The 14,940-nt window shown below is 40.8% G+C and overlaps 1 protein-coding gene across 7 annotated transcripts in view; it reads left to right on the forward strand.

The window, feature by feature from the left end:
- Window positions 1–14,940, forward strand: part of LOC121289719 (ubiquitin thioesterase ZRANB1) — a 96,649-nt gene that overhangs the window by 21,741 nt on the left and 59,968 nt on the right. For 5 of the 7 annotated variants that reach the window (XM_041209360.1, XM_041209359.1, XM_041209357.1 and 2 more), the window contains 2 exons: window positions 6,735–6,922; window positions 11,680–11,833. In XM_041209360.1, coding sequence (XP_041065294.1) covers window positions 6,735–6,922; window positions 11,680–11,833 — 342 coding nt within the window. Of the gene's footprint in view, window positions 1–6,734; window positions 6,923–6,971; window positions 7,029–11,679; window positions 11,834–14,940 lie in introns of all 7 variants that reach the window. The other 2 variants (XM_041209362.1, XM_041209364.1) reach the window with 1 other exon arrangement.

Raw genomic sequence — 14,940 nt, forward strand, 5'->3', positions numbered from 1 at the left:
CAAGTCATAGTGAAAAAGGAAGTATTTGAGATACTTGATGGGTAAAAAATTGATAGTGGTATCAGATAATCTGGCTGTACTTAAAACTAATAAGTCACCAGGAGGAAGTAAGGGGAGAAATTGCAGAGGCACTGGCCATAATTTTTCAATCATCTTGGGTTATAGGGCTGTTGCTGGACAGGCCAGTCAGTTTAACCTCAATGGTGGGGAAGCTTTTAGAAATGATAGTACTGGACAAAATTAAAAGTTACTTGGGAAATTGTGGATTAATTGAGGGAAGCCGACACAGATTTGTTAAGGGCAAGCCGTTTTTAATTTGAGTTTTTTGAGGGTGGAAGAGGGTCATGCGGTTGATGTGGTGTACATGGACTTTGCTGACAAGCCTGTTATATGACATGTTATCAAATGACTTTTCGAAGTTAAAGCATGTGAATTAAAAGGGACTGCAGCAACATGGGTACAAAATTGGCTGAGTCTAAGGAAACAGTATTGGTGAATGGTTGTTTTTTGGACTGGAGGAAGGTATGTAGTGGGCTTCCCCAGTGTCAGTGTTAGAATCACTGCTTTTCTTTATAGATATTAATGACCTGGATTTGGGACTCCAGGTTACACTTCCAAAATTTATAGCTGACATCAAACTCAGAAGTATTGTGAACTGTGAAGATAGTGTTAAATTTCAAAAGGACATAGCTGGCAAAATGGGTGGATAAGCGCAGATGAAATTTAAGGCAGAGAAGTGTGAAGTGGTTTATTTTCATTGGAAGAACAGGGAGAGGGAATATAAAATCAAATTTTAATATAAAATATCAAGTTTGTGGATCTGTTCCGATGACACCTGAGTTCACTCTGTGCATGCGCAGAGTTTAAAGTTTTATCAGTCTTAACAGTAAAGTTTTCATCGACATCAGGCTTGTCCAACTGGCAGCCTGTGAGGCCCCCCCAGGTGGCTCCTGGAGCCACTTTTCAAAAGCCAGTAAGTTCAAAAGTGAAATTCAAGATTTTGCAAGGGGCTGCTCCTTCAATTGCAGGCTGTTCCTTTCCATTTTTGCTGCTGGTAGCCTGATGGGGAGAGAAACAGTCTCTGATTAGAGGAACAGCAAACACTGGCAGTGCTGAGGGCTGCTGGGCCCAAAGGAAGCAAAGGTACGGCGGGGCTGGAGCCAGGGGAGGACCAAGGTATGACGCTGCCGGAGCACACATGCGCGGACCCTCTCGCACTCCGGCCATTTTTATTAATTGCCCTTTTATAACTTAGCTATGACATTGTTTTACTTTTGCACAGCAATTGCTGCTTTTCTCAACTCAACTCTCTTTTCTGAAATTCAGTTTATTGTTGTGCAAAACTATATCTTTGCAATATTTGCTTACTGGCCCCTTGAGTGAGAAGAAAACGAAAATGTGCCCCCCCTCACCCCACACAGCACAAATACACACGCACGCGCGCGCGCGCGCACACACACACACACACACACACACACACACACACACACACACACACACATCTTGCAGAATATTGCCTTGGAAGGTGGAATCCACATGAGAAGTGCAGCAATGGGCTAGAGAAGAAATGCATAATCGTCGCCATAGAATGGCTACTGCATAGCAGGAGGCCGTTCAGCCTGTCATGTCTGTGCCATCTCTCAGCAAGAGCAAATCATCTAGTTGCATTCTGCCACCTTCTTTCCATTGCCCCGCCAATTTTCCCTCTTCAGAAATTTCCAATTCTCTTTTGAAAGCTGTGATTAAATCTGCCTCCACCACAATCTCAGGCAGTGCATTCCAGATTCTAACCACTTCCGTTTAAGAAAAAATGTTTTTTCTAATGTCACCATTGATCCTTTTGCCATTTGCCTTAAATTGGTGCCTTCTGGTGCTCAAACCTTTCACCAATGAGAGCAGTTTCCCCCTATCTACCCTGTCCAGACCGCTCATGATTTTGAACACCTCTATCAAATATTCTGTTAACTTGCTCTCCTGCAAGAAGAATAGCCTCAGTTTCTCCAAGTTCTGCACTCCTGGAACCATTCTCATGCACCTTCTCTGCACCTTCTCTGATGCCTTCATATCTTTCCTAAAGCATGGTGACCAGAACTGGCCACGTCCAGTTGAAGCTAAACCAGTATTTTATACAGGGTTATCATAACTTCCTTTCTTTTGTACCATATGCCCCTATCAGTAAAGTCCAAGCTCCCATATGCTTTAACCATGCTCTAAGCCTGCTCTGCCATCTTCAGGTCCCTCTGCTGCTACACCCCGTTAGAATTGCACCCTTTGTTTTGAGTTTTTTCTATAGCCCACTTATAATCATGTACCATCTCATGTAGGTTCCACATGAGGCAATATTCTGCAATATATAGCAAACTTTGATAATGATGTGCTGATATAGATGTCCTGACCGTTCACTGAAAATGTTAAATGGTGTTTTTGGCTAATTGCTCTGGTAGCTTTCTGGGCCTCATGATATCCCCTTGACTTCTTGGTAGTCTGCAAACCATGGTGGAACCGTGTAGCTGGAAACTTGACGTAAAACTGATTAGTTCCTTCAGTGTAGGATTTAAAGTTTCTACATTTGATCTCTTATCAATGTGTTTCATTGAGCCAATCCAATTGTTCTATTTAACTAGTTAAATTAATATTCTCTAGTAATGTTGGCTGTGGATTCCTGTGGTGACCCCTTTGTTTACCTTTTATCTTATTACCTCTGGTTCAAAAAAAGCAGATGCCGTTGTGGCAACTCTCTAAGAGGATATTCGTACAAATGCACTTAGCCCTGTTTGAAGATACTGACCTCTAGGAAATCTGGAAAAAAAAACAAGTAAGGCCATAAGTGAAAACTAATTCCTTCAGTCGTAAGCTTTTTATGTAAATTCGAGTACAAATTTTTAATGGGCAGCGAAATATAAGGCTAATACTTGCAGCTCAGATTTTGCAGTTGTATTGAGAGGCTGCAAGACTGAATATAACCAAACCAATGGATAGTAGATTAGAAACACTGTTGTTACAGTTTTGCAAAGGTATAAGCTGTTAATGGCACTGGGAGCATAAAGCTACATAGGATAGCATTGCATGATGGGAAAAATGGAGGACAGAAAAAGACTACACTTTGGTAAGTGGGCGAAAGAGATCCGTGCTCAACTGCAGCTGAAAGTTGCTTCATTAAAGATGGTGCTGTTATACTCTTAATGAAGTGACAAAAGGCAAGTCTGCAACCTCTTAGAAACATTGGGATTCCACAATACCCTACAGGAAAAGCAGTAAAACGGGCCAACTGTGTAAAATAAATGATATGTTATTGATGACCCTCAGAACAACTCCACGAAGGCAAATAAATAGTACAAACCTTCAATCGGATGGCGAAACAGTTTCCCAATGATGTTCCCTCTATTGAGATAGAAATTGGAGGCTGGGTTCACCCAACCACTGAGGTAGTCGAAATCCACCAACTATATCTTTGGCCACCTCCCCACCCCCAAAGACTGAAACTGGACTTCTGTATTGCCACCCTCCCTGTTACCTTTCTCCCTTGTGTCATGAAGAGATATTAATATATGTAATTTCTTTGGAAATTATTTTAAATTGGACTTGTAGTAGGGTCTGTGTCTGAGTGTGTGTGTTAATTGGATTAAAGCCAACTAGCCTGGGTGCTTTGATGTATAGTAGTTGAGATGTAAACAGTAAGGTAAAGGGCGCATTTGCATTTTGTCGAATAAACCATTCAAAGACTGGGGTGAAATCTTGCACCTAGCTAGGAGGCACCAAGCAATATGTTTATATTACTAATAAAATTGGTACAATGAAAGGGGTTTTATTGTTAGAAAAGGTGGAGTTCAAAGGGCCTGGTGATACGAAAATTTGCATTCTAAGGGAAGGCTAGGTTTACACAGAGTTTTGTGTGTGGAAGTTAGAGACATGCGAGATCTAAGCACCTGTAAGACTACAACTGTCTGCAAAGGAAACAAATTGAAAGGAACCTCATTTTGAATTCGTAAGTTAAAATGTGCTTTGCCTGGTGTCTCTTTAAAGTCTATGGGTTATTGTTGCCTTGGTGAAGATTTTAGGAGTGATTCATTTGGGGATTTGTTCAATAGTTATTGTGGTAGTAGTTTGTAGATGTGTATGTGTTTAATACCTTATAAAAATTAATAATTGGAGGCTTGGTGGTTTCATTTCTGAATTCAGAGTTGCATCTCAAACATGCCAATTGAAAATATAGGTTATGGCAGTTGCTTAAAGTTTCTCTGGGATTTTAAATAACTCAGTCTTTACCAATTGCTGTGTCATTACAGTTGCGATAGAAATCAGATTGAGAACAAATTAATTTCTTCCCCCCCCCAAAGCAGAAATTGGACAGTTCTTAAATACTCATTGCAAGGGTTGCAGGCTGAACCTACCTCAACATCTCAATCTCCTCCTGAGACTTATTTGCTTTGGGATGTCCCACCCTAAGTGAAGTAGACTTTTCATGTTACTCATTACACTCTCTTTTATCCCTTATTGTGTCTCTTCCATGACAACACCCACTGGAGTTGAAAGCTGTTATTCTAATAGAACATGGAAAGCAGCTTTGTAAAAGTATTTATTTTGTCTTGAGAGAAAACTGGTGGAATTTGAAGTGATTAATATTTCTGACTTTGCCTCCTGCCACATTTTACCCCCTCCAAAAAAAGGATACTCTTTAAAAGAATTGATCTTGTCTTTGTTTAAGTTTATTACCTACAATGAGCGCAAACATTGCTTGCATGTTTGTAACTGTTTCTTAAATAATTAATGAGTAGCACATGTCCTACATACTTTTTATCATGCCAAGTATTCAAGCTAGAAATGTAATTGTGGAGAACAATTTTATGATAGTGCCAAAGCATACATGGTGTTTGTGTGGCAAATTCACCTAATGTACTTTAGGAATTCTCATCTACGGGAATGCTAAATATTGTACATGCATCTCATTGTGGCACAATCCATTAAAGTTAAGTTTAGGATGAGGCTACTGATGTATCTGCATATGTATTTTTTATTTATGTTTGTGTATATGTATATATTACACATGAGAGATTTGCAATGAGTGCCATTTTTAAAAAACTTAACAATTAAAAGTTTTCAAAAAGTAAACAGTGTAACCCGTCAAGTGAACAGATCATTATTAGGTGATGCGCATATTGATTATAGCAGCAGCTGAAACAGGAACTGTGATACCTGACACACTTAACCATCTACACACTGTCTGGTCAATGTATTATGTGGAGTGTCCTCAACTGGAATGGGAACTGGAAACTGGCATTGGCAGTCACTTGGGAATTTTTGTTAAACTGTGTGTGTGGTGTGAAATCTAAGTTCCATAAATTATCAGATGTGTGAAGTTACTTGTCTTGACTATTGTTAATTATGATGGTTATGACTTGTAATTGAGATGGGTGTATTAAATTGTTTTTAGTTTTCCAAGGGGAGGGGGCTAGTTCAGGTGCAGTTTTAACTATTCAGTGTTATGTTTGCTTCCAACTCTTGAATTTAAAAAGTAATTTTTCAAGCTGACTTTTACTAAAGATTTTTGTTTGCTATTGAATTATGCCACTTTTAAACTTAACATGGAAGTGAATGGTATTATGCTAACTGTTTCCCATTGGATCTTTTACTATGACATTACTAATTAAACCTGCTTCATTACACAATGATAGATCTAAGACCAACCCCTAGTTGGTTCCACTATGTACTGCTCCAAGAAACTGTCATGAAAACATTCTGAAAACTCAGTTTCTAGACCATTCTTGCCAATTTGATTGTCGCAGTCTATATGAAGATAAAAGTCCGTCACAGTTATTACAATGCCTTTGTTACTGTAGGCTCCAATAATTTTTTAATGCTCTGCCCACTAGTATAACTACTGTTTGGGGGGCTTATAAACTGCTCCCACCAGTGTTTTCCGACTCTTGCTATTCCAAATCTCCACCCATATTGATTCTAATTCATGATCTTCAGAGGCCAGATCCTTGCACTTAATGCCCCTATGTTATCCTTTACCATAAGGGCAACCCCACCACCTTTGCCATTCTGTCTAACTTTCCGAAATATTGTGTACCCTGATAGGGTAAGTTGCGTTAATATGTTGAAATTGCAACTATTGCTTTTTATCCCCCTCGCTTCCCTGTTATGAAATGTAAAAATCCTAATTTAGTACCTGATGTTTAAGAGCTACAGGCAGAACTTTGTTGAAAAGCAACCGACCATAGCTGAAACTGTAGTACAAATTTTGCTTGAATTTTAGGTAATCTGTAAGTACACCATAGCCATCCACAGATGTGACCATAAATAAATCTGTATGTGCCTGAGATTTCCTGTAATTTTTTGAATGTTTAAGCTGGAAGCTTTTTCCACTGTTTATTACTCCCATTGTAGAATTTGGTAAATTACTGTAAACATCTGATTTGCTGTCTAATGTGCCTTCTTATGCTGCCTCTTCTCAGCAGAATTTCATATTCGAAAATGGATTTTTTACTTTTCAAACAATTTTATTTTATGCAAAAAGCTATTGAAGCCCTATGAAAGCAAGTTCGAAAAAATTGCGGAAGAACAACTTTCAATAGGTGTAAAGTGTTTATTTTGTTGAGTGATTTCTAATCTTTGCAATATTCACTTGGTCATGTCCTGTGTTCTAAGCCCTCTGATTATATTAAACTGTTGTACTAGATAGCAGTATTGAAACAGGTAACTTGAATCAAGCACACTCTTGTGTCCTGCAGGAGTAGTAGAAGGGGATCTGGCTGCAGTAGAAGCTTACAAGTCATCTGGAAGTGACATTGCTCGGCAACTTGTATCAGATGAAGTTCGCCTGTTGAATCGTCCTTCAGCTTTTGATGTAGGTTACACCCTTGTACACCTTGCTATCCGTTTTCAGAGACAGGACATGTTGGCAATTTTGTTGACAGAGGTGAGTTAGCCTAATAGTTCTATTATTTTTTTCTTTTATTTCTGTTTAGGAAAGCTGCGGGTTGATGTCAAATGAGTCCTTGCAGTTTGAGATTAAGCCTAATATAGTAAGTACAAAAGAGATTTTTGTAATTCAAAAATAGTGAGGGTACTAGTTAAAATCCAAAGTGACTGTCTCTACTTAACACACGTCACTACACTTGGATACATATATGTATATATAATGAATGATGGTGGTGTAGTGATAATGTTACTGAACTAGTAATCCAGAGGCCTAGGCTAAGGTTCTGAGAACACAAGTTCATATCCCACAATGGCAGCTGGTGGAATTTAAATCCAATTAATAAATCTGAAATTGAAGCTTGTTTCAATTATAGTGCCATGAAACTATCATCAATTGTCATTTTTTTAAAAAAAAATCTAGTTCACTAATATCCTTTAAGGAAGGAAATCTGCTGTCCTTACTTAGTCCAGCCTACGTGAGACTCCAGGCCCACAGCAATGTGGTTGACTTTTAACCGCCCTCTCAAAGGGCATACAAGCCACTCCTTTATACAAAACTGCTACAGAAAAGTCAAAGGAATAAAACAAGACTGACAACCTGGCATCAACTTAGGCACGGGAATCAACAATGGCACACTCCCACCCTGCTGATCCTGCAAAGTCCTCCATAGTAATATCTGGGGGCTTGTGCCAAAATTGGGAGAGCTTGTCTCTCAGACTGGTCAAATATCAGCCTGACATAATTGTTATCATGGAATCATTGTTTATAGTTAATTTCCCAGACATCACCATCTCTGGATATGTCGTGTCCCACTGGCAGGGTAGACCGCCAGAGGTGGCGGCACAATATATACAGTCAGGAGGGACTTGACCTGGCAGTCCTCAATATTGACTCTGCACCCCATGAAGCCTCATGGCATTAGGTCAAACAAGGGTAAGGAAACCTGCTGATTGCCACCACTTGTCTTTCCTCAGTTGATTAATCTGTACAATGTTTCAAACCACTTCAGGGGTGGTTGGGGTGGGGGGAATACTGAGTGTGCAAATGCCACACAATTTACTCTGGGTGAGAGAATTCAGTGCCCATCATCAAGAGTGGCTTGAAAGCATCACTATTGACTGTGTTGGCCAAGTCCTGAAGGACTTATCTGCCAGACTCGGCCAGTGGCAGGTGGTGAGGGGAAAACCTACTAGACCTTGTCCTTGCCAATCGACCTGTCACAGATGCATCTGCCCATGACACAGTATAGTAGCAGTGAGCACCACACAGCCCTTGTTAAGATGAAGCCCAATTTTCACACTGGGCATACCTTCCACCATGTTGTATAGCACTACCACCGTGCTAAATGGGATATATTCAGAACAGATCTAGAAGCTCAAAACTGGGTATCCATGAGGTGCTATGGGCCATCAGCAGCAGAATTATATTCAACCATAATCTGTAACCTAATGAGCCAGCATATCCCTCATTCAACCATTATTGTCAAGCGAGGGGATCAACCCTGGTTCAATGAAAAGTTCAGGAGGGCATGCCAGGAGCAGCACCAGGCATACCTTAAAAAAAGCTGTCAACTTGCATGCTAAACAGCGAAAGCAGCATGTGATTGACAGAGATCAGTTCAAAGCTCTGCAGTCCTGTTGTATCCATTTGTAAATGGTGGTGGACAATCAAACGACTAATTGGAGGAAGCTCCACAAATAATCCCATCCTTAATGGTGGGGGAGCCCAGCCCAGCAAAAGAGAAGGTTGATGCATTTGCAGCCATCTTCAGCCAGAAATGCTGAGTGGCTGATCCATCTCAGCCTCTTCCTGAGGTTACAGATGCCAGTCTTGATCCAATTTCATTCACTCCACGTCAATGGGAATCGGGAAAACTCTGTTGGCTGGAGTCATATCTACCACCAAGGGAAATTGTTGTGGTTGTTGAAGGTCAATCATTTCAGTCCCAGGACATCACCTCAGGGAAGTGTACTTGGCGCAACCATCTTCAGCTTCTTCATCAATGACCTTCTTTCCATCATAAGGTCAAAAGTGGGGTTGTTCACCGATGATCGCACGATGTTCACCATTTGCAACTCTTGTGATACTGAAGCAGCCCTTGTCCAGATATTGCTGCACAGGGGCAACATTCGGACGATGGCCATATCTAACAGAGAATTTAGCCATCTTCCTTTGACGTTCACTGGCATTCATACCTTCACCGAATCTCTCTCTCTATCAATATCCTGGGGATTGCCATTGACCAGAAACTGAACTGAACCAGTCATATAAATACTCTGGCTATAAGAGCAAGCCAGAGACTGCGAAGTCTGAGGTGAGTAACTGTCCACCATCTACAAGGGACAAGTCAGGAGTGTGATGGAATAGCCTCCACTTGGCTGGATGAATGTGATTTCAATAGCACCCAATAAGCTCAACACCATTTAGGAAAAGCAGCCCAGTTGACTGCTGCCCTATCCACTACGTTAAACATCAACTCCCTCTACTACTGGCACAGTGGTAGTGGTGTGTACCGTACACAAAATGTGCTGCAGCAACTTGCCAAGCCTCCATAGACAGTGCCTTCCAAACCTGCGACCTCCACCACCTAGAAGAATAAGGGCAGCGGATGCAAGGGAGCACCACCACCTGTAAGTTCCCCTCCAAGCCCTACACCATCCTGACTTGAAACTATAATTGCTGTCACTGGGTCAAAACCCTTGAACTCCCTACCTAACAGGACTCTAGTTGTACTTTCACCAAACAGACTTCAGCCATTTAAGGAGGTGGCTCGCCAGCATCATCTCAAGGGCAATTAGGGATGAGCAACAAATTTGGCCTTACCTGCGACGCCCACATCCCATGAACAAGTATATTAAAAAAAACAACGGAGCTCAGCACCGGAATCTTGAGTACAACGAGTAATTATGCCCAGCTTGTATTGGCTCCACCAAACCCAAAGCATCTTTCATTTGAATTCCACCAAAAGAAAATCATTTTACTGAACATTTGAATTTTGTTTTCATTGTTCTCACTTGTACGTACCCCTGGAGTGTTTTCATGCCAAGATAATGCAGTGTTCTTTATTAAGCATTTAAAATAGTTGTAAAAGAAGCACAGCCAATGAAGGTGAAAGGCTAATTGTGGAGTATGATGGTGTAATGCTTTTACCTCCTATAGAAAACTCTTAAATTTATCCTCTGATTACATTTGTAGTCTAAGCAATGAGCAAAAGGAAAAACAAAAATACCTGGGAAAACCCAACAGGTCTGGCAGCATCTGCGGAGAGGAGCACAGTTAACGTTTCAAGTCCGAATGACCCTTCAACAGAACTAAATAAAAATAGAGAGGTGAAATATAAGCTGGTTTAAGGGGAGGGGGGTGGGACAAGAGGAGCTGGATAGAGGGCCAATGGTAGTTGGAGATAACCAAAAGATATCATAGACAAAAGGACAAAGAGGTGTTGAAGGTGGTGATATTATCTAAAGGAATGTGCTAATTAAGGGTAGAAAGCAGGACGAGCAAGGTACAGATAGCCCTAGTGGGGGTGGGGTGGGGGGAAGGGATCGAAATAGGCTAAAAGGTAAAGATAAAACAATGGATGGAAATACACTTAAAAATAATGGAAATAGGTAAGAAAAGAAAAATCTATATAAATTATTGGAAAAAACAAAAAGGAGGGGGAAAATCGGAAAGGGGATGAGGATGGAGGAGAGAGTTCATGATTTAAAATTGTTGAACTCAATATTCAGTCCGGAAGGCTGTAAAGTGCCTAGTCGGAAGATGTTCCTCCAGTTTGCGTTGAGCTTCACTGGAACAATGCATCAAGCCAAGGACAGACGTGGGCATGAGAGCAGGGTGGAGTGTTGAAATGGCAAGCGACAGGGAGGTCTGGGTAATGCTTGCGGACAGACATTACCCAGACCTCCCTGTCGCTTGCCATTTCAACACTCCACCCTGCTCTCATGTCCACATGTCCGTCCTTGGCTTGCTGCGTTGTTCCAGTGAAGCTCAACGCAAACGGAAGAACAGCACCTCATCTTCTGACTTGCACTTTACAGCCTTCCGGACTGAATATTGAGTTCAACAATTTTAGATCATGAACTCTCTCCTCCATCCCCACCCCCTTTCTGATTTTCTCCCTCCTTTTTGTTTTTTCCAATAATTTATATAGATTTTTCTTTTCCCACCTACTTCCATTATTTTTAAGTGTATTTCCATCCATTGTTTTATCTCTACCTTTTAGCCTATTTCAATCCCTTCCCCCCCACCCCACCCCCACTAGGGCTATCTGTACATTGCTCATCCTGCTTTTTACCCTTAATTAGCACATTCCTTTAGATAATATCACCACCTTCAATACCTCTTTGTCCTTTTGTCTGTGATATCTTTTGGTTATCTCCATGTATCACTGGCCCTCTATCCAGCTCCTCTTGCACCCCCCCCCCCCCCCCCCCACCACCCCCCCCCCCCAAACCAGCTTATCTTTCACCTCTCTTCTATTTTTACTTAGTTCTGTTGAAGGGTCATTTGGACTGGAAATGCTAACTGTGCTCCTCTCTGCAGATGCTGCCAGACCTGTTGAGTTTTTCCAGGTATTTTTGTTTTTGTTTTGGATTTCCAGCATCCGTAGTTTTTTTGCTTTTATCTTAATGAGAAAATGGAAATGTTTTTTGGAAATTCTTGGATATATATATGTCATTATTACATTCAGTTTCAATTTTATAAATATTTTGTGAATGTATAGTACTTTTATTCTGCTTCTTTCACTATAGGTGTCTCAACAAGCTGCCAAGTGTATACCTGCTATGGTATGCCCAGAGCTCACTGAACAGATACGTCGTGAGATAGCTGCATCCCTCCATCAACGCAAGGGAGACTTTGCCTGTTACTTCCTCACTGATCTGGTGACGTTCACATTACCTGCAGGTACTCTAATCATAATGTTACAATGGATGGATTTTGATATAATAGCATATGTCAGCTTTTAATAAAAAGAGCAAATCAGAATTGGAGAGTGGATATACGACGTGTAAGAGATATTTATTTGAACTTGATTGAGTTTAAACATGAGGTCAAATGTAATATATTTATTATCAACAATGTGATTATAATAGTTTGTTAATATGGGCAGAAGAATTTATTCCAAATAGATGAGACAGCTATCTGGCCAAGTACTTGTCAGCCATTAGCACTCGGCAAGAGGAAGCTTTAACGCAGTTTTTTTGATTAATTTTAGCAACATTATTGTACCTTTTCATGTTAAGAACATTCCAAGGCACATTAGAGATCTAATCAGATAAAAATAGATCCAAGCTATGGGAGAGACCAAAAGCTTGGTCAAAGGGATGGATTTTGAAGGGGGTCTTTAAAGGAGGTGGGGAAGGTGGGGTTTATGCATCCCAGCTGGTGATATCTTTGGTATAGCAGGGAATAATAAATTGCTTGAACTATAGAATGACATAAGTCCACCACATTGAGAGCATTTTCAGCAGCTGCAAGAACCCTCCTTATAATCATGATAGCTATGGCACTAGCATATTTATGTAGTGCTGTGATCCGTGCAAGTAAATCAGTCTTTTCAATAAAACATTAAACCTAGGCCCTACCTACCTCAGGTGGATTCAAAGGTACCATGGCATTGTTTTGAAGAAATCTGGGACGTTCTCCCCAGTGTATTGGCCAATATTTATGCAACATTAGGGCAACAGATTATGTGGTAACTATCTCATTGCTATTTGTGGGATCTTTCTGTGCATGAAAATGGCTTCTTACTATGTTACAACAATACCTGCAATTTACCTTGGGGATTGAAGCAATGTGGATTATGGAAATTGCCAGATTTTGGTTGGGCAGTTTGGGCCATGGGCTATTTGGGTCAAGCTGTGTTGGGTGGGGGTCAAGGGTCGCTGGACCATGGATTAGTGCGGCACACAAAGCAGCGAAACTGATAAACTAGTCTGGAGCCTACCGCACCAATGCAGCGCTTAGCTGAATTGTCCACATAATTTTAAAAAGATTTTACTCATATTAACTTTGAATGGAACATTTATAAAAGTGTTCAGTTTTTGAACAATTCCAGTTTTTAGACAGCTGGATTTGAGACACTGTATCTGTACTTTAATTGTAAAGTACTTGGGATGTTGTTCACTCATGAAGAGCTTTATATAAATGCAAGTCTTTCAATCAATGTCAGTAACAAGTTGATTATTTACTTCATGGTTGTTCACATGATGCTGCTGGTAAAGCTTGGTTGTTATGTTTGGTTTCATGCGGACAACACTTCAAATCAGATATTGTTGTAGATAGTCCCTTGAAACGTTTTGATATGAAAAGTGTTCACATTTAAGAGCATTTATTTTAAATTTTTAACAAATGAACTCTCCACATATTAGAATGTTCTAAGCTCCTATGATGGCTTGATGAGTTTATTCAGTTAGTAACTCAGCCATTCAGAAATACCTGATTTCCAGTCATTGAATTAGCTGATCTGAGCTGGAGTGATTGTCATTGATAGATTCAACACGCTTGGGATAAGTCAAGAAAATTTGCCTTGGATTCCTGCTGTGGTACTTTCTGGTGTCCTCCCTTTCTCCTCCCACAATAATCGAGCATGTTTGGATGAGATGGAATCTGCCTGCCCTGTGAAGAATTGCCATGGTAGACGCATGAACTGTATGATGTTTAAGTGACATTGTTAATCATAATTGTGTAGGAACACTGCCCTAATCAATTTGACTTCATCTCACAGGCACTGCTTGACATATATTTGTACTGCTGCGAGAGATCCATCTCCAAAGGTTATCCCCAGTTCCCTCCCCAACCTCCATCTCCCCTACAATACTAGAAATCACCTCATCTAGTGGGATAGGCTTCCATGATTTTTTTCATAGCTTTGGGCAAGTTAAGAAGTGATTACTGTCCTCCATAGTCCCCCTCCTGACTTTGGAGGAAGATTGAAAAACTGGGCATGGGTAGCATAGTGGTTATGGTAATAGAGTTCAAATTCTACTATGGCTGGGGAATTTAAATTTGGTTAAGAGCTAGGATCAGTAATGGTAACTATGAAATTGCATAATTCTTGTAAAGCCCTATGTGGTTCATGAATGTCCTTTTGGAAAGGAAATATGTCATCCTTATCCATTTGTGCCTATGTGTTAATTCAGACCCACAGCAGTATAATTTACTTTTAATTGCCCTGAAATGGCATGGCAGATCACTCGTGTCCACACAGATACACTTGTATACACTTGGCTGTAAGGAGCAATAAGATTATAACTGGACGGGACACTCAGCATTTCCCCAAGCATGGAATATGACAAAGGCATGGCAAACTCAGTCGACAATGCACGGTCCTCCTTGCTAATGTCTGGGGACCTGTTTGGGAGAGCTGTCCCATAGACTAGTCAGGCATCTATTGATAGTCATACCCTCGGAATCATACTTTTCATCCTCTGTACCAGGCTCCTCCTCCATCCTCACTAGCAGTGACAGTGCAGTAATATACTATTGGGATGGAGTGACCCTGGGAACCCTCGACATTGGCTCCAGACTCTGAAGTTTCGTGGCATCAGGTCAAGCATAGATGAGGAAATCGGCTGATCATCACCTACCACCCTCCCTCAGTTGATGATTCAGTATTCCTTCACGTTGAAGACTACTTTGAAGAAGCACTGAGGGTAGCAAGGGCACAGAACATACTTGTGATGGGGAACTTAGTGTTCGAGTGGCTCAGTAACACCACTATTAATCAGATTGATCCTGAAGTATGTGGAATTGGGCTAATGGAGCATTGTGAGACACCAACACAAGAAATATCTTTGACCTCGAGCTGTAGTAAATTTGAAGTAAATGGGAATTGGAAGGAAGACCTTCCAATGGATGGTGTCATGTCTTCCACAAAGGATAGTTATTGAAGGCCAATAATCTTACCTGCAAGAGTTCACCAGGAGTGTCTTAAACTTAATCATTTTCATAACTGCCCTCCATCATAAGGTCAGAAGTGGGGATGTTTGCTGATGATTGCACAGTGTTCA

The sequence above is a fragment of the Carcharodon carcharias genome, chromosome 17 (assembly GCF_017639515.1).
Source record: "Carcharodon carcharias isolate sCarCar2 chromosome 17, sCarCar2.pri, whole genome shotgun sequence".
Taxonomy (NCBI): domain Eukaryota; kingdom Metazoa; phylum Chordata; class Chondrichthyes; order Lamniformes; family Lamnidae; genus Carcharodon; species Carcharodon carcharias.